The sequence below is a fragment of the Anolis sagrei genome, chromosome 6 (assembly GCF_037176765.1).
Source record: "Anolis sagrei isolate rAnoSag1 chromosome 6, rAnoSag1.mat, whole genome shotgun sequence".
NCBI classification, from domain to species: domain Eukaryota; kingdom Metazoa; phylum Chordata; class Lepidosauria; order Squamata; family Dactyloidae; genus Anolis; species Anolis sagrei.
In genome coordinates this window covers 75,187,908-75,212,870 of record NC_090026.1, presented here as the reverse complement: position 1 = coordinate 75,212,870, position 24,963 = coordinate 75,187,908, and the positions used below count along the sequence as shown (strand labels likewise).

The 24,963-nt window shown below is 40.4% G+C and overlaps 1 protein-coding gene across 3 annotated transcripts in view; it reads right to left on the bottom strand.

The window, feature by feature from the left end:
* Positions 1-15,979, bottom strand: part of UBP1 (upstream binding protein 1) — a 30,136-nt gene extending 14,157 nt beyond the window's left edge. The window contains exons 1-7 of one of the 3 annotated variants that reach the window (XM_067470198.1): positions 15,381-15,979; positions 7,566-7,717; positions 5,769-5,845; positions 3,551-3,656; positions 2,610-2,716; positions 1,340-1,492; positions 1,005-1,115 (exon numbers count right to left, since the gene is read on the bottom strand). In XM_067470198.1, coding sequence (XP_067326299.1) covers positions 1,005-1,115; positions 1,340-1,492; positions 2,610-2,716; positions 3,551-3,656; positions 5,769-5,845; positions 7,566-7,717; positions 15,381-15,493 — 819 coding nt within the window. In that variant the 5' untranslated portion in view covers positions 15,494-15,979. The remainder of the gene's footprint in view (positions 1-1,004; positions 1,116-1,339; positions 1,493-2,609; positions 2,717-3,550; positions 3,657-5,768; positions 5,846-7,565; positions 7,718-15,380) is intronic. The other 2 variants (XM_060781741.2, XM_060781740.2) reach the window with 2 other exon arrangements.
* Positions 15,980-24,963: the final 8,984 nt, after the last annotated feature.

Here is a 24,963-nt window from a genome sequence, read left to right as displayed (position 1 = left end):
GCAAAAGGCCAGTGAGGCTCTGCCCATTTTTTAAAAAACCAATAACCTCTAAAATACACCTGTGAGCCCAAACTGGACAAGAACAACACAAATCTGAAAACAGTTTCTCTCTGGCACTGAAGGATGTTTAGATATGCAAATTAATTTCCCTTAAATGTTTTAACCATGTATTGGCCCTAAATCATATAGATTTTTTTTTACTGATTTTTATCTCTTGGTCAAATACATGAAACAAAAGCTTATTTTTAGATATACAGACTGAGTCTCCCTTACCCAGAAATCCCAAAAACTCCAAATCTTGAAGGGGGTTAGTCACACCTCCAGTACCTGCTGATGTTTTCAAGGAGCCTCGATGAAGAGATGAGAGAGTAGTGAGAGGAGGACTCTACTTACACGAGGCTTCTGTAAAAAACAGATGCCCCAGATGTTTCCACACTCACCTTATATCTGGCCAGTGGTGGAAAATTGTGGTGTTTGTGCCGTGAAAACGGGCCCCAAGGGTAAGCAAGGAGTGACCCCATTAGATGCCACCCTTATACAGCCAAGAAAATGAAGACTCATATGGCAAGTGGAAGAATTATCTTCTCTCTACCCAGATACTATGATAAAAGGGCAGAAAGTGTGCTGATAGCTGTTGAAGCATCCAGGGTGTATCCTTCTTAGAAGGGCCTAGTTTAAGCAGTCCTCTCCCATTTCTCTTTCTCCCATCAAAGTCCTGACTGCGGTGAAGGAAAGGCACCTTGAGGAAAAAATTAGTGGGTGGTGGGTCTCTGATACCCCCTTATCTCTCATTGTATATGGAAAATATGGATATTCCATAACCTCAGAAAAATCAAAACCCCCAAAATCACTGGTCCAAGCATGTTGGATAAGAGAGACCTAATCTGTATCTAGCTTTTGGCCCACCCTTTGAAACTAACTCACTCATTGCATTAAGGAATGGCATGCGTGCTTCTTATCATCATCATCATCATCTGCAAATGAAGACATTTCCATATTATTACCTCTGTGAGAATTGTAGTGTCATATGATGGCTGATATTTTTCTTTCTCATGGGGAGTTCGCTTCTCCATCTTTTCTCTGTCGGTTTTCTGTTTTCTGTCTGCCCCCTTTGGCTAAAGACAAAAGTTATAGAAAATCATGTTTTTAGAAATGTAAGTAACTACAATTCAATAGGCTCCTTTTCTGTATTACTAAAATCTATACTAAGATGATATCAATATTTTTATTTGCTCAGTTTGCAATCTGCCTCAAATTCCATAATTGAAAACAAATGCATGATATAATAAATAAACATTAAAAACACGATTTTCCTCCACCATATGATTACATCTCTTACCTTAAAAACTTTGATCTGGCAGCTGGCTGAATGCAGATGATCAGTGTATTCTCCATTTTCTGCTTGCTTAAAAGTGTCAACCTGAATTCTAAAAGGAACCCCTTTCTCTCCTCCATGTTTACGGGGTGTAAATTCAGTGCTGATACAATGTACCTGAAAAATATCAAACCAAATCACAATGTGTGTGTGTTGCTTTTTTGATCACTATCACAACTGGGAGACAAACAAGCATGTTGTGATCAATAATAGCATTCTTTAATCTGGTATACTTTAGTTTTGAGGAGCTTATTTTATCCAATTTCAGCAAAGATAAACTGAATCATTGTATTTCCATCCCTCAAGAATTCTGTGCTGTAAAACATGTTGAGGTATTTCTCCAGCACCCAAGTGGAGGCCCAGACAGAAGTGTCTTCATAAAGGTGACAAGAGAGGACCAGGGATCTGCTGTCATCACCTCTTCCTTATTTTGCACTTCACCTCAGTCTCAAGCATGTTAAGTATGGTTGGGCAGGAAGCTTAAGATAGTGTTTACACTTTTTGGAGGATCCTGCATTTCCAACCCTTGCAACAGTGGATGGCCTGTAGTTTAAAACTATGTATATATATATATACAATCATTAGATGGTAAAGGCTTTAATAAAAAAAATCATGTCTTAACTTAATACTGGAATGAAGTCCATGTTAGTAACAATCAGGCCTCTAAATCACTGCTTCTTAAACTATGGGTCCTGACCCCAAATGGGGTCCCTTTAGCTCAAGGCTTTCTGAACAGCACCTAGTGGGTATTTTAGGCATTTACACAAATCTGTAGTGTAAAGTTTACAGTGGACTCTGCAGAAGATGCTTCAGCTGTACTTCATAAAAAAGGAAAATCAGCCTGTTTAGCAAGCTTTGCAAGTACTGATTTATTATCAGTAGATTCTTGGTTTTTACACCTATTTTATATATAGTTGGGGTCATATAAAATTTCTTGGATCTTAAAGGGTTGTGAGTGGAAAAAAATTAAAAAGCCCTGCTCTAGATTATTCCTGAGTGAGGTACTACTGCAAAGAACAATCCTTCCCATGTCTGTATGCTTCTTCTGTTTCTTTGATCCCGTAGAAGTTTCAAACCTTCACAATCACAACCAGAATGGAAACAAATTCCGTATGTGATAAAATCCTTGTGAAATTCATTACAATAATAAATTTTCTAGTAAATTTAATTCAATGAGACACCAGAACTAAAAAAACTTTATAAAAGGCATATTTTTTCAAGAAAGTTTTCAAACCTGAATAAAGGCAGATGTGCGTTTTCCAGGATCCCACAGAAATTCAACTGCATTGAGCTGGCTTGCATTTGTTTTTATATCAATTACTCCTACAGACATAGGAATATCTACCAAAATATACAAACAAAAAACATTTTAGAAAACCAGGCAATAAAAATAATTCCAATGTATATATTTTGGGCTATATAAAATGACATTTACTAAGCATACTTTTTGCCAACAACCTTGTTTTGTCTTAGATAATCTGTGCTCACAACCATATCCTGTTATTTACGGCTGGTATACATTTCTTATAAAACAAAATAGCAAACACTCAATGGCCTTCACAGAAGCTAACATGGCAATACAGTAGACTCTCAGCTAATCGGCATCCATGAGGATTGGTAGATGCCGCTTAATGTAGGTTGAGAATTACTATTAAAAATAAGCATAACTAATATTATACCCTATTATATCATACAATAAACTCTGTATTGAGTTGATATTAATATTGAAATACTGAAATTAAAAATGAATGAAAACAAATGAAGTCCAATTTAACTTAATGCAACACAGTTTTACTGTATTATAAATACAGCTTTGTGAATGCAGTTTGCAATGTTAGTTAAATGACAGACAATAAACTTTCACCAGTTGAGAATTTTGGTTGCTTTAATTCTGACTAATGTAGAGTAAAGGCATCCAAGTGTAGTGGTTTGAGCACTGGATATGACTCTGAAGACCAGGCTTAGATTCTCTGCTTGGTGACGGAAACCCACTGGGTGACCTTTGGCAAGTCCTAGTTCTAGAAAATCCCAGGATAGGGTTGCCAGAAGTTGCAAATAACTTCAAGGCACACAACAATGGCAACAGCATAACTTAAGCCAGATATTTAATTTTAATGATATTCAATGTAATAATAGCAATAATGCTTCTTGGACATACTTCATTCATATACTTACCTAAATCCAGTAATCTGTCTCCAGGACGATTCCACTTCCAACCTTCTAATTGCTGATGTTCAGTGTATTGCAACCTTCTGTCATGGAACACAACTCTTATAATACTCTAGTAAATTAAAAAAAACACACACACACACACAATAAAATTGGAAATATGTTCAAGAAATTTGATAATCTTAGTACTGTAGTGTTCAGATGTGATATTTTGCAACTCTACACCCATTCAAATTCTCTTACTGCCATGTCACTCAACAAGCGTGATATGGGCTTTCTTAAGAAGGGGATCTATCAGTATACTAAAATATGAATACCAAGGTAGTTTCTTGAGTGCCATTCATAAAGTAATAGCCTTCTTTGTTTTAGATTATGAACATTACAGGGAAAAGCATCTTTTATTTGTGCATGGGACAACTTAGCTTAGAAAACATTGAAATCACAGCTAGCAATTTGAAAAGTGTTACTGTGAGAAAAGCATGTAAAAATTACGAGCTTGTAAAGAGGTGAGGTTTCTGAACTTGGATGCAGTGCGGATGAAAGGAACTGAGGGGCTTTTATGCACCGGGAGAGTGGGCAGGGTTACGACCAAAAAAAATTGCCTAGTGATTCTGGAAGGTTCCAAAGACGTTCTGCACAGGTGCAGAATACCCAATTGCGTGATTTAGAGCCCATGAAGAAAAAACAAATTGGAATCTATCCCATCTTTTTAAACATCCTGTTTTGAAAAGGGATCACTACCAAGCAGGCTCCCTATGTCAGAAGTGACTAACATGTAAATACACACTTTGGATTTCTACATATGTTTTAAAAAATTACTACCTTGGCCTCTGCTTCCCAATGTTCCTCCATTTTATGTTATTTGATTAATTTATATCTTGCCTTTTTCCCAACATGGAACAAGGCCACCTATAATACACTAAAGCAAAATATAACTGAAAAAGTTAATGAATCCTATTAAAACTTTAATTTAAAACAGTTAAAACACCCAAAAGCATTGCAAAAAAGTATTTTAGGAATTTCCTATAGATTTTCCTTTAAATAAATTTAATTCAAAGAAGAGCAATATATAGCTAGGCTAGAAAAACACTTATATACTTCAACTAAAATGTGCTCAAGTACCCTATGACATTCACATCAAATTATTTTGTCAACTACAGCCCTAACACTGATTTAGAAGTCTCAGGTGACATCAGCAGATTGGAGGTCTGAGAGACATGAGCTTTCTCACCAGCTTGCCAGGGTTTGTTTTTTCTGAAGTGATAAACATTCACAGCTGCTGTGACTAGGTGAGGTTTTAAGTGCTTGGAAATCTATAATTCAATCTCTTGGTTAATTTCCACCTCTCTAATAGAGATTTTAGGCTAACTGAGATAACCAGTAAAGAACGCATGTTATTTGTGAATTGGATACTCATGAACATATGCCTCCCTCCTTGTATCAAATTGTGTCAGAAACCACCACTCCCTCCATAGTTATTTTTTTAAAAGCCAATTCAAATTCATGAGCAAGCTTCTACCTCTGATATAGTAAGTTTTTCCTGCATCCTCGCTACTGAACCAACTTGTAGGGAGATGCAAAAGGGTTTTTTTTAAACGCAGCCTATCTACCCACATATAGTTCTGTGTTGCAGAACATTTAGAGCAGTAATTCCTGCATGTTACTGACACTAAATCAGGTATTCCTTTACTCCCATCATTGACTAATTAGTGAACATTTAAGTCTAGAGATTTCTCATATTCAACTGTTAGTATATTTGATAATGAATAACTGTACACAGCTCAAGTTGATACAGCATTCTGTAGAGCAAGAAATGGTCTCAATAATACCAGAAGGAAGTAATGGTAAGGGAGCACATGCTCAATTATGTATCTTTCTAATGTTTAAAGCAGTGTTTCTCAACCTGTGGGTGTTTTGGCCTACAACTCTCAGAATTCCCAGCTAGTTCATCAGCTGTTAAGATTTCTGGAAGTTGAAGGTAAAAACATCTAGGAATCCACAGGTTGAGAACCACTGGTTTAAAGGGTCTAGTCATGTGGAGGATGTTAGAACGCTCAGACGTACAGAATCTCCTCTCATGACAAAAGTAAGTTTGCCAATTGCCTCTTTCATATCTTCCTAGATACGTTTTTAAGCCATCAAAACTGGAAACAGCCCCAAAGAAAAAGTAATGGCAACTGAAAAAGAGATATGGACCAAGACTAGGCCACAAACATATACCCACCTTTACAAGTTTTCCAGTGATCTCTGGCAGGTCTCCCATTTTCCGATTATCTAATAACCGTATTTCATAGGACTGACCTTTAGAGAGGGGAAAAATCATTTTATTCATTGAGTGGATTAATCTATTTTCTAAAAGCCATTTTAGTAGGTTATTTAGAAATATCAGGATGAACTATGCTATATTATGGAAAGCAGGAAAGTAAAGTATAGGTAGGATGAAAGCCAGCTATAGTTCCTCTAGGATGAAGAGAAAATTATTTACGACTTTCTCTAAAAGTGAGAAAGGGGCGGGGGAAGTATTTACGATGGAATCTGCTAAGATATACGGTCATCACATCTGCCAATTTAAGGTGTGATCATTCCAACAGCACAGACAATCATTACATCTGACGTTCTCGTAGCATGTTTGTAATATAGTTACTAGTTACTATACCTCTTGTTCAGAGCCCTGTGACTATTTCCTGTGCTGGTCAATGACCGAAATAAATGATTTGATTTGATTTGATATAGTTACTACACCTCTTGTTCAGAGCCCTGAATACTGGGAGTGTTACCTTAAGCTCAAACTACCCTGTTACTAGTAACTAATGTTAAAATGAAGAATAGATGTAACAACTGCAAGCAGACACAACTCTTAAACATCCACTGAATTCTAAAAAATACTGCAAGAGATAGGGAAACAATAGTGAAAACTCCCACAAGAAGGAACTGCAAGAACACAGCCCTGCAGTCAACAAGATGAAAACATTCCATAAATAAGAAATATAAATTAATAATTTTCTAAATTGTTCATGCTTCCCATTTAAGCAACATGTTTAAGTCAATGAACAGCAATTCTGGAATTATTAAATATTTCACCCAAGGGAGTATCAACGCAAATCTGGAGTTTAGATCTCATCTTAACATGGGAACATAATCAGCAGTAACCACTGCACATTCAATTCACCATGAAACAGTGACCTCCATGAAGATCAGGTTAGGAAAATGGCATTTTCTTAATGCACAAATGTTTTTGAGGTTACAACTAGCCAATATAGAAACAACATATACTCTGTAAATAATAAAGAATGATTTATTAACACAATACTTAAGAAACATTTTGAATTGGGTAAAAATGCTCAAGTTTCATTGGAGTCTTAGAAATGAACACTAAGATCATTACAAAATTCAAGTACTCCACACCATGTAATATAATTATCAATCAATCAGGATTATTGTTTCATGAACTGAGCTGTGTTTAGTCAGTTTAATTACCAGAATATCTGGATAATAGAAGGTTAATAAATATTTTCCTGTAAGAGCCAAAACCCTATGTTTTTAACTATTCATAAAATTGAAGTTAAATACAAAGAAGCAGAGTGCAATATGCTAATATTCACTGTAATATCACACATGAGTAGTTGTTTGTATATTTACCATGAACCCAATTGCAATTGCTACCTTATCTACATGAGGCTGGAACTTCAAGTCTTCCTCTTTCCTTGCAGGGAAACAAAGAATGCTAACATTACACTATTCTTTGTGACATCAGAATTAGGCATCAGGCAAAGGTCAATGTTTCCTGTTAAATGAAAAGTTTGTCTTCCATATTGAATCTGTTCTATGTTCAAAATATTTTCTTCCATGCTTTCTCCCCACACATACCAGTACTCCAAGACACAGAAGAAGCACATTTATTAATGAGAGTAATGGTTTTTTCTTGAGAGTAATGAGTTTTTTTCCCCCTGGAAAAAACCCTTTTTAAGAATCCTTATTTATTTAAATGGAATCACAATAAATAGAAGAAAAAAATGCTAACCTTGGTTTAAGTAAGTAAGGGTTTCATCGTGCAATTTGACTGCTGGAGATGTTGCAGTACACATCACATATTGAAATGGTGGATGTTTTGTCTCATTGTCAGATGGAAGGTCAGAATCTTCTTGCTTGAAAATGGGCAGGGCCAGAACATCACTGAAATTTTAAAAGATTATAATATTAGGTCTCAAAAATGGTCACTCTGTTCCTAGGAAGAAGCTTTGCAGTGGGCAAAATACAGACCAAATTGACAAAAAACAATAGCTGTACTGCTGGGAAAATAACATCCTTGATGAAATGTCCTAATTTCTTCTTCTAAATTGTATAGAAATCACATTGTTTTTTAAGCTGAAGATATTTTATCATGTCATGACAATGATTTTTCTCAAACATTTTCACAACATAAAATACCTTTTAAAAAAAAACTATAAATGAGAACATTTAAGTTCACTTTACTTCACTATAACCAAATTCTGCAAAAAAAGAAAAAATACACAAAGTTATATGTGAAGTATTAGACAGGAATTAATTGATTAGTATGTAAAGTGTTCAAAAATATAGATAATGGGCAATAGCCTACAAATTCAATTCCTTGTTTTCAGATTAAAGGACAAACATGCTCATGAGCTCCTCATAAACATCTGCAGAAAAAGTTATTAAGATTCCATTAAACTAAGAACTTAAGGCCCCTAGACACATGGTGCTAATTACCATCTTTCTCAAAACCTCCAGAGATTTTCTAATGGGAAATTATTGTTTCCATTCGATGTTTGATGTTTTGCCTTATGTCTGTTATAACAGACTGTGTTTTTTTATTTAATTTTAGTTGTTAAGTTATAATTCGTGTTTATATGTTGGGTTGCTTAAATTTTGTTAGTATGGATGTACTGTTGTTGTATTGGACATTGAATGTTTGCCTTTTATGTTTGGAATCCACCCCGAGTCCCTTTGGAGAGATAAGACTGGAATATAAATAAAGTTTTATTATTACTATAGTTTTATTATAATTAGCCTTGCAAACCCTTAGTTCATTGCTTGTTAAATACTGTTCATAAATAACACATGACATCAGTTTCAAAATAAGCAAAAGCTCTTCATCTGAATTGTCTAGAAAAACAAGTACAAAAAGAGCAGTTCAAAATGTATTCAATGACCACCTATCATCCAGAACGAAGACATAATATTTCTGTAAGTACTGAAACAATTAGATAAATTCCAGTTCAAACACTCCCCAAATTTCAAACAAGATTTGTTCTTAAGTTGAATTTGTATGTAAGTCAGACCAGGTACATTTTAGAAGTATAATTCTATCCATATATATACATACATATACACACACATACACATGCGGTCCCTAAATTACAAACATCTGACTTACAAATGACACATTGTTTTTTAAAAAGAGATGAGACACCAGGAAGTGAGAGAAATCTTCCCCTCAGAAGGGAAATTCACTCCTGAAAGAATTATCATGGGAAAAAGGTTCTCCACTGAAGCTTTATCACCACTCCTTGTTTCCACGACAAGCCAAATTTTTCAAAATGCAATTATCACAGGAACAGAAAGTGAGGGGAAATCTTCTGAACTGGAGTACACACAATAAAACACTATAGGGCTGCTAAGACTCTCTATGCAATCTACAGTGTGTGTGGCTGGAGTTACACTTAAAAATGTACCTGTTCCAACTTACAAATTCATCTTAAGAACAAACCTACATAACCTATCTTGTTTATAACTTGTGGACTGTATATACACACTTTCAAATAAAATCCAAGACATCACTTCCTCTTGACAAAAGTTTAACTGGACAGATGCTGAGTTGCTAAGAAGTGATCTTCCCAGCATGAACCACCTGTGATTTTCAGACCATTTTGGCAGGTTACTGTCCCAGCATAGGGGGACAGATTTAGTCACAAGCCCTTATGACATTTGAACTACCCAGACAGACAATCACACTACAGAGTAGCATTTGATTTTTCCCCTCTGGACCAGGGGCCATAAAGAACCCTGAAATCATCTGATATGGCCCTTGGTCTCCCATCCAGATCCTAATCACTCCCATCCAAATACTAATCAAGTACTGACTCGGACCTGGTGCCTGGTGGCCATGATTTGTGTGGATCTTTTTGCCTGGTTTGTTGCCTGGATGATCTTTGTAGTCTCTGCCAAGTATGATTCTAGCTTAACTAGTATGATTCTAACTTAACTAGTACCACTAAAGAAAAAAGAAATGAAAATAAATTATAGTCTCTGCCAAAATCATGCAGCAATTTACATCTATAATTTTATACAAATTCTCCTAGAAGAATGAAGTGAATCCCAAACGAAAATCTGAGGTTTTGTCTCAAGCAAAACTTCTATCCTAGTCAAAATAAATATGCAATAAATCTCTAAGAGAATCTCCTTAAAGACATCTGTATACTTTGTTTATGAGAGGGCAAGAACTAGCTCGGCTCTTTAAATTGGGTTGTGATGGCGTAATTTATTCTTCTTTATAGAAGACATATGAAAGCTGAGGACATCTACCATACACTGAATGATACAAGACTATTATCAGAACGCATGATGTTATGGAGGAATCTTGTAATAGACAAAAAGACCATGTAGTTTTGCAGCTTACTAATAGCTGGCAGAAACTGACCTAAAATTCTACACTGAAATACATTTGGATCAGTCAATAATCAAGCTAAAAAGAGCTTCAGGAAATTGATGTAGAGCAACAGGAAGAGTTCCCAGTCCAAAATCTGAAAACGTTTATGATGGTTTGGTATTACCGTCATCTCTCAGTCAAGAGAGCTCTTGACAAGCAAATTCCTTCTCACAAAATGTTTTTACATATATAAATTCCTCCAACCCTTGCTTTTTTCCCTTCTTTTTATTTGCTTAGCTGGAAGTGTTTCAGTAGCATGGCATAAAGTGGAAAATGAAGGAAGTCTGGAGAATTATAAACATTTGGTGTTGGGTTGAGGAATGCCTGCAGTAACCTATGCAATAAAGTTTGAAACTAGGAAAGAATGGGATTCTTCTCTAGCCCATCTTACTGTAGTTCTGAAGTCTTCCATGGAACAGGTAAGGTAAACAGCAACTGCTTCAGGAATTCATTATGTGAACAACAAAGCAAACAAAGGAAGAGCAGAAAAGCAACTCCACCATGTTAAAGAAGCATAGGCCTCTACACATGAGATAGAAATAAGTAGAGCTGGTGAAATACAAAGTCATCCCATAACGTAGTGTCTTTATATGTCACAAACCTATTTGCTTTAAAATCACAGTAATGGGTTGCATGAAGGTTTAGGCATGTCACTGACCTGACACAAGAACAAATAACAATTATTGAGTTCCCCTACCAATGGTGAACCAGACTACACTGACATATAGAGAAAGGGGTGCAGAATTCAGCTTCTGCCAGCCTAGCTAAATGTATGTAAAACACGATATAATCCAATATTGTCCAATACAACAAATCATTGGGTTGTGAGGCACCTTCCACCCCAGTTTGTGGATTTTCTGCCTTGATATTCTGGGATATAGGACTGTGCGGAAGGGCCCTTAGAACCAATGTTAATAAGAATTCAGCCCTTTAAAAATACAATCAGATAAAGTTTTCAGACTAGAACAGAATCATTACATGGAAAAATAAAAAAAAACTTATTTAAGAGCACATCTGGAAACAAATGGGTTATTCTTAAAAACATGCAATGGGCTGTGGCATATACCACCTGAAAGGAATTCCACAGATCCAGCTGCACTCCTGAAGAGCTTGTACTAGTTATACCCACTAGCTTAATGATCATCAGAGGCAAGAACACAAGCGGGATCCCTGAGGCTGATCTCAAGAATAGGCAGCTTAATACAGGTGAAATCTGAAAAACATCTGGCATCTGATATCCATTTCATTACTGCTCTTTTATAGATGCTAACTCATTAGCTCATTGCTGCTTGAGTGCTTATTGCTTTTATGGTTAGTGTTTTTATTTTGTGACTATTCTTGGGTGCCTTGAAGTTTATATGAAAGAAAAAATGTCATTCCTAAAACAATAATATAAGTTGTCTACAAAATAAGCCACCTTTAAATGTCAAAATGCAGGCAGATTTTTTAGAAACACATTTTTAATTGTGAATAGTCTGTTCTTAAATGTAAGGCACAGGATGTTCTACATAAGAGATGAAGTGACCTAGGCCATCATGCAAACATCAATACAAGTTTTAGGATTTATTTATTTCGAGCATTTATATCCCGTCCTTCTCACCCCTGAAGAGGGACTGAGGGTGGTTTACAACGGGTAACCATTAGATGCCAAACAATACATTAAAATACAGTTACAATTAAAACAGCAATTAAACAGAATTATAAACATTCAATAAACCTCATAGTTATCAAATTCTTAACTTTAATCAGCATCTACCCACTGTGTTTCCATACTACATTCTATAACACATTTCTTGTTGCCATTGTACAAAAACTCACCCATTCTAGTTACTTTAATTGAATCAAATTGCTTTAGCATACAGGGACAATTCTTAGTAGAGATCAACAGAAACAAATACATTTATATGGAATTATTGTTGCTGTTGTGTGCTATCTCTAACTTATGGTGACCTTATCATGGGGTTTTCTTGGCAAAAAGGGGGCATGGGCTGGCGAACCATGCCTTCCTTTGATGTGATTACGACTTGCCCAAGGCCACCTAACTCGTGTTCATTGTTGACCATGGCCTCAAGAATTGTAGTTCAATGCTCAAATCACTACACGACACTGGATCACATGGAATCATATTGACACTGAAGGAGGAGTTCCTATTATATGTCTGAAGTAATGATTCAATAAAAATGCCTCTGCTGAACCATACATCCAGAAATGTGTTTGGAATAAGCTCTCTTCAAACCAAAGTATCAGGCAAGAAGCTTCTGTATCATTAAAAAAACACTGTCTTTTAACATGGGGGAAGGTTTGCTGATCAATCTAAATATATGGAACTCTAAGTAGGGAAACAGGTGAACTGGGAAAATAACATATGAAAGCAAAGCGCAGAGACTTAGAAACCAATTGGCTAGTATAACATACAGCAGCTAAAATTTCACAGTAAACAACTACTTATGCTGAACTGAGAAAGCAAGGCAGGGGCACTGATTTTCTTCCCACTGGATCTGAAGCATTCACTCTCCCATTCTATCAACAAGATTACCAGTCGGCTCAGTTTTGCAATCAGAGCCAAATAGTGTGCAGCAGATTCTCAGTTGCAAAGCCTTGCAAATGCTGAATTACTACACTATGTAGCAACATTTGAAAAATTTTCTCTTCCTGGTTTGAATGTGTTGTTTTCTGTTTCATTGTGTGCTACTTACTTCAAAAGTAGTAGTTATGCTCCAGAAATGTCATTTTTGTGGCTGCCACAAACTAAGTTGAATTGTGTTACATAGTGTTATCAGTGTTTTATTCCGATATCTATTTGTATATAACGATTTAGAGGTAAAAACAAACAAACCTTTAAGATGCTCCAATTAGGCCTATTTCAATTCAATAGTAACTAACTCTCATGCAAACAGAAACTACATTTAAGCCACATGGGTGCTGGTTAACCCAGAGTTTACAACAGGCATGGACAAAGTTTGGATCCAATTATAGAAGCTGAAGTCCAAAACTGTTTTAACTGTTCTCTTGGTCCTGACTCCATGTAAGCTGCCCCAAGTCCCTTCAGGGAGATGGAGGCGGGGTATAAAAATAAAGTTATTATTAAAACACCTGGAGGGCCAAAGTCTGTCTATGCGTTTTTTTAAAATCACAGCCACAGTTAAAATGACAAACTACTGGCCTGCTCAAATACAGTCGTGTATATTATTTTATGAAACATAAAACACAACTGGAGTGGGTGTCAAAGGCTGTACCTAAGGAAAAGCATCCTGGGTCCAGGCTTTGGGCACCTAAAACAGCGGCATGGGCTGCTCTGCTTAAGATCTGTCTCAGGAGAAGGCCTGCATAGCCTGGGCATGAACTAGCCAGTGGGGCAACCCTGCCCTCCTGGCCCTGAGCTGCCCTCCTGGCCCAAGGGGTGCAGAGGGAAGAAGCCTTCCTCATTCCCAGGCCCCTTGCCAGAAAAAAAAATTGGGAGGGGTTGAAACCCTGCCCCCATGACTTTTCAGGCCAGTTTCTCCTGCTCTGGCATGAGATTTCAATAAGGCCCTGAAATTATCATAATAATGCAAAGCTTCCTCACAAGTAATTGATCCTGAATCATTGCTCCCTCTTTAAGCCAGTTCTTGTTGGCCACAATCTTTTCCACAATTGACAGAAATTTATTTCTGTTTTTTTTCCTGTTTTTTTTTTCTTATTTCCTTTATCATCAAGAGAGTTTTCCACTGTGAATTAGCAAGAAGTTTTCAGCCAAGCACAAGTTGTTCTGATGGCACTCTATTATTTTTTTTGCTGTCTATTGAAGAATTCTATTGCATTTTCCCATTGCACAAATGGTTTAGCAACCACTGTACCAAGCTTCCGATGACCACCAATGGGATTTTGGCCTGCATCAATAGGAGCATAATGTCTAGATCAGGGGTCCTCGAACTTTTTAAACAGAGAGCCAGGTCATAGTCCATCAAACTGTTGGAGGGCCGGATTATAATCTGAAAAAAGCATGAATAAATTCCTATGCACACTACACATATCTTATTTGTAGTGCAAAAACACTTAAAAACAATACAATAATTAAAATGAAGAATAATTTTAACAAATATAAACTTATTAGTATTTCAATGGGAAGTGTGGGTCTGCTTTTGGTTGATGAGATAGGATTGTTATTGTTATTGTGTGCTTTCCAGTCGTTTCAGACTTAGGTTGACCCTTTGCGAGGGCCAGGTAAATGACCTTGAAGGGCCGTATTCGGCCCTCGGGCCATAGTTTGAGGACCCCTGGTCTAGATCTAGGGAAGTAATGCTACCCCTCTATTCTGCTTTGGTTAGACCATACCTGGAATATTGTGTCCAATTCTGGGCACCACAATTCAAGAGAGATATTGACAAGCTGAAATGTGTCCAGAGGAGGGTGACTAAAATGATCAAGGGTCTGGAGAACAAGCCCTATGAGGAGCGGCTTAAGGAGCTGGGCATGTTTAGCCTGAAGAAGAGAAGGCTGAGAGGAGATATGATAGCCATGTATAAATATGTGAGAGGAAGCCACAGGGAGGAGGGAGCAAGCTTGTTTTCTGCTTCCTTGGAGACTAGGATGCGGAATAATGGCTTCAAACTACAAGAGAGGAGATTCCGTCTGAACACGAGGAAGAACTTCCTGACTGTGAGAGCCGTTCAGCAGTGGAACTCTCTGCCCCGGAGTGTGGTGGAGGCTCCTTCCTTGGAAGCTTTTAAACAGAGGCTGGATGGCCATCTGTCGGGGGTGCTTTGAATGCAATATTCCTGCTTCTTGGCAGGGGGTTGGACTGGATGGCCCATGAGGTCTCTTCCAACTCTTTGATTCTATGATTCTAAAGACTGCCAACGTTGGGGCTTGTCTGATGTCCTTGGGGAGAGAGTTCCAGAGTCGGGGGGCTACCATAGAGAAGACCTGTCCCTCGTCCCCACCAAAGGTTGGTTCATCAGGTGCTCTGCTATGGCTGACTTCTCTGGTTGAAGTAGTCTGCAGTGCCTTGGCTGTTAAGAATGGTGGGAGTTGAAGTCCAAACACCTGGTAGGCCAGAATTTGCCTATGCCTGGGTTAACCATTCAGGAGTAAAGCTGAAAAATTTGGGGGGGTGGGGTTGAACCCCCAAAGACACTGGCTCGCACCTCAGACCCAAACCCCGCCCCTTCCTGCCCGGGCTGCACCCACCTCATGCTGTAGGCGCCGGCGCCCAGCTCTTGCCCGATGCCGGAGAGGCTGGCGTCGAAGTCGTGCGCCAGGCCGGACTCGATCACTTCGTCCATCTTCAGCACCCACGCCATCTTCCACCAGAGGGAAAGGAGAACGGAAGGGAAGAAGGGCGGAAGGAAGGAAGGGGCCTCTTCCCTGTCTGCTCCTCCTCCGAGACTGAGAGGAAGGCGGAGAAAAGGGCGGGAAGGCCTCAGCCGCGAGGGAGCCCCTTCCCCTCAGAGCCAGCGCGAGCGCGCCCAGGAAGCGGCACCCAGGCGGCGCGAGCCCTCTTCGACCGCATCCTGGGCTTCACGCGTTCTCAAAGAGGGGAAGCCAGCGTCCCTTCCCTCACAAATCTGTCCGCCTTCTCAGCAGCAGCAGCAGCACCAACCGCCGCCTCCGCCCTTCTGTCCCGGCCCCAAGGCGCCCTCGGCCGGCTCCCTCCTTCCCTCCCTCCTTCTTTCCTTCCTTCCCTCCCGCCCCCCGAGGGCTGCTTCCGCCGTAGTTCCGGGGCCGCCGCCTCCTTCCTGTTGCGCCCCCTCAACATGGCCGCGGCGGCTCACGCTGTCAGTCAAAACGGGTCCCGACCAATCAGCGCGACGCCGACGTGAGAGAGAGGACGCGGCGTCCTCTCTCTCACGTCGGCGTCGCACTGATTGGTCGGGACCCGTTTTGACTGACAGCGTGAGCTGGCTACTCTGCAGCGCCGAGAAGGGGAAAGGCGTTTCCGCTTCCAGCCAATCAAAAATGCGCTCCCGTCCTGAGAAGTGCTGGCAATGCTTTAGTAGAGAAGAGCAAACTCCAGGCCACTTTTTGTGTGAAGAGAAAGCCACACCACGCTTGCTCCAATCTGAGCAATCTGCCACATGCGCAATGGAGGACCTTCTTTCAACAACATCAGAGGCACTCCCCAAGTGGCCAGTTTCTGGTCAAATGGAAGCATATTGTTGGAAGAGAACTAGTCCAAGCTCCTGCCAAGAAGCAGGAATATTGCATTCAAATCACCCCTGACAGATGGCCATCCAGCCTCTGCTTAAAAGCTTCCAAAGAAGGAGCCTCCACCACACTCCGGGGCAGAGAGTTCCAGTGCTAAACCAGCTCTCACAGTCAGGAAGTTCTTCATAATGTTCAGAGGGAATCTCCTTTCTTGTAGTTTGAAGCCATTATTCCACGTCCTAGTCTCCAGGGAAGCAGAAAACAAGCTTGCTCCCTCCTCCCCAGCCATGTAGTCGTGTCAGGAGTGACTCCTGGTGTGAGAGAATTGGCCGTCTGCAAGGACGTTGCCCAGGGGACGCCTGGATGATTTGATGTTTTTATCATCCTTGTGGGAGGCTTCTCTCATGTCCCCACATGAGGAGCTGGAGCTGATAGAAGGAGCTCATCCACCTCTCCCCGACTTCGAACCTCGTACATTATTTAAACTTAGGTTTATTCATATCATGATCTGATCACCATGCTCAATATATCCCATATGCATCGGGGTATTGGGGTAACGATATAAAAGGTTTGCTAGGGTAGACCCTCTTTCACTCAGGCTCAGCTCCCCCCCCCCCCCCCCCCCGCGAATCAAAATCCTGGCTACGGGCTTGCTCCTCCCTATGACTTCCTCTCACATATTTATACATGGCCATCATGTCTCCTCTCTGCCTTCTCTTCCTCAGACTAAATGTACCCAGCTCTTTAAGCCGCTCCTCATAGGGCTTGTTCTCCAAACCCTTGATCATTTTAGTCGCCCTCCTCTGGACACATTCCAGCTTGTCAATATCTCTCTTGAATTGTGGTGCCCAGAATTGGACACAATATTCCAGGTGTGGTCAAACCAAGGCAGAATAGAGGGGTAGCATGACTTCCCTGGATTTAGACACTATACTTACTCCTATTGATGCCGGCTAAAATCTCCTTGGCTTTTTTTTGCCATCGCATCACATTCTTGGCTTGAGTTTTACTTGTTGTCCACGAGGACCACAAGATTTTTTTCACACGTACTACTCTCAAGCAATGCGCCCCCCATTCTGTATCTTTGCATTTCATTTTATCCTTGCCTAAGTGAAGTATCTTGCATTTGATACTGTTGAACTTGGATTATATGGCAGTGTGAACTCACTTAGTTGTTGTGAGTTTTCTGGGCTGTATGGCCATGTTCCAGAAGCATTATCTCCTGACATTTCACCTGCATCTATGGCAGGCATCCTCAGAGGTTGTGAGGTCTGTTAGAAACTAGGAAAATGGGGTTTATATATCTGTGGAAAGCCCAGGCTGGGAGAAAGAACTCTTGTCTGTTGGAGGTAGGTGTGAACATTTCAATTGGCCACCTTGATTAGCATTTAATGGCAGTTTTCAAAGTGTGACTTCTTACTGCCTGGGGGCATCCTTTGTTGAGAAAAACTGCTGGGCAGGCCGTTTCTCTCAAAGCAGTTCGACAGAAAGGTGACTGCATTTTGCCCGTATCAGCTCCTACAGGGGTCATAAAACTGCTGTATTTTAAAATGGATGCCTCAAACTTGAGCTGGTCAAACAGGATCCGGGTGGTATGTTTAGAATTTAGGTAGAATTTAGGATAAACACAGAAACCCCATTTCTCTTTCTGTTAGTTGCAATGGTGGGGACTTGGAGCAAAAAGGTCATCACATCACATCCCTACTTTCAATTTGGACGATGTAGAGGAGCATTGAGAATATAGGTGCCATCAGTTTATTAAACTGAAAAAACTTTATTTTTGTGGGACATCCTGCAGCACATTTTGCAATAGTTTTTTTAATGAATACCTCAGTGTCTCAACCAATTGAACTTAGTTTGTGGCAGCCACAAAAACAGCTTCCGGAATAAAACAACTATTTTCAAAGTAAGTACCACACAATTAAATAAGAAATAACACTTTGAAACAAGAAACAGATCCCCCCCCCCCCCCAATTTTGTTACATACTGTAATTCCTGTTAAACCCGAGAACGTTCAGTTAAGAAGATACAGAAATAATTGAGTCCACAAGCTCATATATGTGTATCCGTGATCTTCAAATGGATGTTGCAGTGCACCATCATTCCCATGATAGGATACTATAAATTGTGAAGGACAAGTTACTCACCCGCCACAGCTTTCTTTCCAAATCAAGCCCAATATTTCATGGCTTTCTTTGCTTTATTTGGGTTGACTTGGATCCCCTCTATAATTTTGCCCCTTTTAGGTTTTTCACATTCTGAATTCAACCAAGAGTATTCATACATTTTTCTTCCCCTCCCTGGTTTGGCTGCATTATTGTTGCCTCTCAGCCCTATGGTTACTTGTTAGAGCAGATAACATACGAAGCAAGTCCTCTAGACATAGGTTCTTATATCTGAAAGGCAACATCAGAGCGAGAGAGAGGAGGGTGGACTGTTCCTTGGCTAGTAATGAGATAAAAATATACCATCCCTAGAAAATAAGGCAGGTGGAATATGCACATTTGTTTTCATTAGGGAGGCATTTTCTTAAGAGTTGGGAAAGTACCTAGGTAAGAACTAAATGCTCTAAGTTTAATGTGCTACTGTAATATTGGACTTCTGCAATGCACTCTATGTGGGCCTGCCCTTGAAGACGGCCCAGAAGCTCCAAGTGGTACAATGGGCAGCGGCCAGGCTCCTTACTGGAGCAAACTATAGGGAGTATACAACGCTTCACTGGCTGCCGATAAGTTGCTGAGCCAAATTTAAGATGCAGGTTATGACCTATAAAGCCCTAAATGGTTTGGACCCCGCCTATCTTTGAACCGGCACGAACTTTAAGATCTTCCAGGGAGGCCCTACTTTCGCTGTCACGAAAGGTGGGGACGAGAGAGAGGGCCTTCTCGGTGGTGGCCCCCCGCCTCTGGAATGCCCTTCCTGGAGAAATAAGACAGGCCCCATCCCTCCCCTCCTTTCGTAAGAGCCTGAAGACCTGGTGGTTTAAACAAACCTTTAAAAACGACCAGTTCTAGCTCTGCCCCAGATACTGCTGAAATTGACCGTATCTTTTTCTACCAATTATCCAGGTCACTTTCTTCTATTAGGCCCTGGAAATGTACAGCCATAAACACTACCTAATTTCCCGGGCCCTCTAAAATCGCACTAGCCCAGCCCGGCCTTTTAAACTGCCTTGAACAGGCAGGATTATTTTAAATATATGTGCTATTGTGGTTTTTAATGCTTATATTGTCTTGTTAATTCTATGTTTATGCTATTTTCTTTGTATGTACTATGTTACTTGGAAATCGCTCTGAGTCCCCTTGGGGAGATAGAGTGGTATATAAATAGTTTGTTTTGTTGTTGTAATGCGAAACAAAAATTACAATCCAAAACATGGCCTGTCCTTTTAACAAAGTTTCTATTATTTACAAATCTGCATAATTTTATTTATTTTTTTCATTTCTGAAGAAAACAAACCAAGAACAATTCACAAACTCCTTCCTGGCGTATCAGCCGTATGTGTGCCGTCACACCCAGACACTATAAGGTTAAAACTAAGATGTGCTTCTCTCTTTATCTGGGTGAACTGCGAGTGCCTTACTTAGAAGCTCAGGATTCCCAACAACTGAGGCCACTCCAGATTTGAACATCAAACAGAATATTTATTTCTCAAAGTCCTTGTCAGACTTGGCACAGCTTGTTGAAGTTACAAACAGTCAACTTGTGAAATCATGTAGATGTTATTTCCTTCCTTTTTCCTTCAACTGCTGAGTTACCTTCCCCCAATGGTAGAAAAATCCTGGGATTCTTTATCCTAGCCCTGAGCTGCTATTATAAGAAAGAGCAGGTCTTTCCCTATTTAAGCTAAAAGCTAGCTTGGGGATGAAGTAACAGAGCCTCTCCCAATGGCAGAGAAATCCTGGGATATTCTCCCCCCTAGTGCTGAGCTGCTATTTTTTGAAAGAGCAGGTCTTCACCTAGCTGAGCTCAGCACCAGTTTCAAAGGCAAGAGGGTAAGTACTCATGATGGCCTGTCCGAGCTGCCTAGCTTGACCACAAGCACATCTGAGGCTTTTTCTAAACTGAAGAAGGCAGGAGAGCTTCTCCAAAATGGAGATCCCATCCCCAGGAAAAAGGGCGGTCTCTGGACCAAAGAGATACTTTTTAAAGCCAATAACAGCAAAAGGCTTTGCAGGCTGGATTTAAGCCCCTGTTAATGGTTAACTTTCAGGATGCTGCTGAGACTGTAGCAGCCCTGGCGGAAATGGAAAAGGATGCTATTTCATGCAACTAAGGGGTAACTTGTATGCAGAACACATCATGCAATGTGCGGGGCTTGATGAATGCAAAGCTGGGGTGAAAATTGCTGGAAGAAACATTAACAACCTCAGATATGCAGATGACACCACTCTGATGGCCGAAAGCAAGGAGGAGCTGAGGAGCCTTCTCATCAAGGTGAAAGAAGAAAGCGCAAAAGCCGGGTTGCAGCTAAACATAAAAAAAAAACAAGATTATGGCAACAAGAATGATTGATAACTGGAAAATAGAGGCAGAAAATGTGGAGGCCGTGACAGACTTTGTATTTCTCGGTGCAAAGATTACTGCAGATGCAGACTGTGGCCAGGAAATCAGAAGACGCTTACTTCTTGGGAGGAGAGCAATGTCCAATCTCGATAAAATAGTAAAGAGTAGAGACTTACTTACTTAGGCGATCCCTCGTTGGATGAGTAAGATGGTCTTCCATTATGGATTTCCTTGTGGGTCCGTATGTGGCTGTGGAGCCCTATTCTTGCTCTGCATCTTCTTCCGCAGTGAGGGCATTGGTTTCCAGGTGGAAGGCGGTCCCGGTCGGGGTTGGCTTGACGCGCCTTCCTCTTGGCACGTTTCACTCTTTCACCCTCCACTCGTGCCTCCTCAAATTCTGCAGCACTGCTGGTCACAGCTGTCCTCCAGCTGGAGCGCTCAAGGGCCAGGGCTTCCCAGTTCTCAGTGTCTATGCCAGAGTTTTTAAGGTTGGCTTTGAGCCCATCTTTAAATCTCTTTTCCTGTCCACCAACGTTCCGTTTTCTGTTCTTAAGTTCGGAGTAGAGCAACTGCTTTGGGAGACGGTGGTCAGGCATCCGGACAACGTGGCCGGCCCAGTGGAGTTGATGTTGGAGGACCATCGCTTCAAGAGTAGAGACATCAGACTTGCAACAAAGATCCGCCTAGTCAAAGCCATGGTATTCCCTGTAGTCACCTACGGATGTGAGAGCTGGACCTTAGGGAAGGCCGAGCGAAGGAAAATAAATGCTTTTGAGCTGTGGTGTTGGAGGAAAGTTCTGAGAGTGCCTTGGACTGCAAGAAGATCCAACCAGTCCATCCTCCAGGAAATAAAGCCCGCCTGCTCATTGGAGGGAAGGATACTGGAGACAAAGTTGAAGTACTTTGGCCACATCATGAGGAGACAGCAAAGCCTGGAGAAGACAATTATGCTGGGGAAAGTGGAAGGTAAAAGGAAGAGGGGCCGACCAAGGGCAAGATGGATGGATGGCATCCTTGAAGTGACTGGACTGACCTTGAAGGAGCTGGGGTGGTGACGGCCGACAGGGAGCTCTGGCGTGGGCTGGTCCACGAGGTCACAAAGAGTCGGAGACAACTGAACAAATGAACAAGCTCATTGGAGGGAAGGATACTAGAGACAAAGTTGAAGTACTTTGGCCACATCATGAGAAGACAGCAAAGCCTAGAGAAGACAATTATGCTGGGGAAAGTGGAAGGTAAAAGGAAGAGGGGCCGACCAAGGGCAAGATGGATGGATGGCATCCTTGAAGTGACTGGACTGACCTTGAAGGAGCTGGGGGTGGTGACGGCCGACAGGGAGCTCTAGCGTGGGCTGGTCCATGAGGTCACGAAGAGTCGGAGACGACTGAACGAATGAACAACAAGGGGCAATGCAAACCAAGCTCCTGGAAGACGGAACAGTATGTCAGTTTACATTTGAGTCACTGCTGAAAAGAAGTGTGATTAAACCAAGTCCAGTTTAGTATACAGCCCAGACAGATCTGTTTTTATTGGAGGTAACAGAGATGCACCTGTTCACAAGTTCATGAGTTGATAAACAGGGAAACCTTATATTTCCTAGACTGTCCTTTCTCTGCTCAACCTCAGCTGACCTTCTTTCCAATCTAGACTGATATCCTTAAGGTTGCTGACATCACCTTCTCAAGTTTCTCTGCTCTCTCAAAAGAAGACATCTTGACTTTTTCCCAACAGAAGGAGACAAGAATGTTTCCTCGTCTTTTAAGAACAAGTCAGGAGTTACAACTAGGATTCTTTATTTTTCTTTTTAACTCAAAGTATTTCATGAAAGTTAGGGTTGCTGATGCTTTTAAATTTAAACAAGAAAGTAGGCTTTATGTGTTTCTGTTCCAGGAATAGCAAATTCTTGGATCAATCCACTATTCAGCAGGGGCTGAATCCAGAAGCACATGGCTGCCAAACTAGTCTTGGCTGACACTTTTTAATGACTACATGATTCCACTGTCCCTCTTTGGGACTTGTTTCTTTCTTTCAATACCTTGTCTGAAGAATCAGGATAGCAGTGTCCTTTGAGTAACCTTGACGGATGAAGAAATAAACAAAACGGTGTTAACATTTATTTACTTATGGGGAGTATAAAGACAGACATTCATTAAGTTCTTAGCATCTTGCAAAATGTATAGTTCAGAACAGCTTACTGTGGCGTTCCGTTATATCATATCTTGGGCTCCATCCCAACTACCCAGAGGCTTTTCCAAAGGAACACAGTGTGGTAGGAAACAAGGAGATATTGTTTATTTTTGACACCTCTTAAACATTGCTATTGTGGTTTCAGACAGACTAGTATGTCTGAAATACTAAATGGATGTAGTGTAAAGGTGATGTAGTAAGTTGTTACTAAATACAATATAGTATTTATATTTTATGTTTGATCCAGAAAAAAACCTTTAAAATTCCAACATAGATGATCTGACATAGCCAGACTGCCTCCATCCCTTTTCCTCCAACAAGTGCTAAGATTTACTTGGCTAGCATGAACTGAAGCCATGTTAAAATCAGATAGGTTTCTTCTTTTCCGCTAAAACAAATTTCACCTAGCAATCTTTTGCACTTAGCACTGATATTCACAGGAAAGGTGCACCTCTCTATTGTGTAATCAGGGGTCAGGAACCTTCGGCCCTCCAGGTGTGGTGGACTTCAACTCCCATAATTCCTTGGGCCAAGGTAAGCCTTTGGGGCAAATGCCGAGCCTCAAGGAATTGTGGGAGTTGAAGTCCACCACACCGGGAGGGCCGAAGGTTCCCCATGCCTGGTGTAAATGTTGGTTAGGGAGAAAACAGACTAAGTCCCCTTCCATACAGCTGTGTAAATTCTACATTGAACTGGATTATATGGCAGTGTGGACTCAGATAATCCAGTTCAAAACAGATATTGTGGATCATCTGCCTTGATATTCTGGGTTATATAGCTGTGTGGAATGGCCCTACGTTCAACAAAATAATTAATTAAAAGTGTAGAAATTGGAACCTACATGCATATGTGGTGGAACTGCAAGTATGTAAAAGATTTTTGGGAATTGGTTATAACAGAAATAGAAAATATCATGGATATAAAAATTAGGAGGAATCCAGTAGAAATATTACTTTTAATTAAAAAAAAGGATGGGAAAGATAAGAGGGCAAAAAAATTAACTGCTGTTAATTGTCTAACAGCAGCTAGACAATTGCAAAATATTGGAAAGGGGCAATGAAAATACAGATTAATGAATGGCATAAAGAAATCTGGAAAATGGCACTGAACGATAAGTTAACATCAAACTTAAAAGGAAAGAAGGGATTATGTAAAAAATGACTTTGAAAGTATCTGGAGAAAATTTCTAGAAAAATTATTGGAAAAGGAAGATGGGAATTTACCTCCAAATGAAGAACTGATTTTTTGGTGGGACTTTAAGAAAAGAGATGGCTCTGGCGAAGGGGAGCACAGGGTGAATGTAAATAAAAGAGAAAATCTATAGTATATGTCTATATAACTGTATTTTCTCTCCTCAGATAAAAATCTAATTTTAAAAAAGTGTAGTATTTCAAGGGACACTCAAGTAGTTGTTTCCAAAGTCAAGCTCATGAGGTGCACAATGGATGTGCCTAGAGACCTCAATGCTCAAGCATGTCAGAGTGGATCATAAAGGTCTGCCATAATCTATATAGGTATGGACTGGAGATGTCTATGACGTCACCAAGGATAAAGGTAAGCATATACAGGGTGAGACAGCATAACTTCCTTTTTTCAAAACTTATTAAAACCCATTGTATGAATCAGAATTTTTTATAAAGTAGGTGCATACATAGTTTTGAAGATCAAATTAGGTAGGTGACGTCCCCCATTCTCCATACACTGAGTAAACCGATTTCTGGCGTTTGTCATGACTCTTGCCAGCATAGCAGGTGTTATGTTGGCAATTTCTTCCTGGATGTTGGTCTTCAAATCTTGTAGGGTCCTTGGATGGTTCACATAAACACGGGATTTCAAAAAACCCCATAGAAAAAAATCACAAGGGGCCAAATCTGGAGAGCGGGCCGGCCACTCCAAATCCGCTCGAAAAGTAGGCCTCAACGGCAAAAGCACG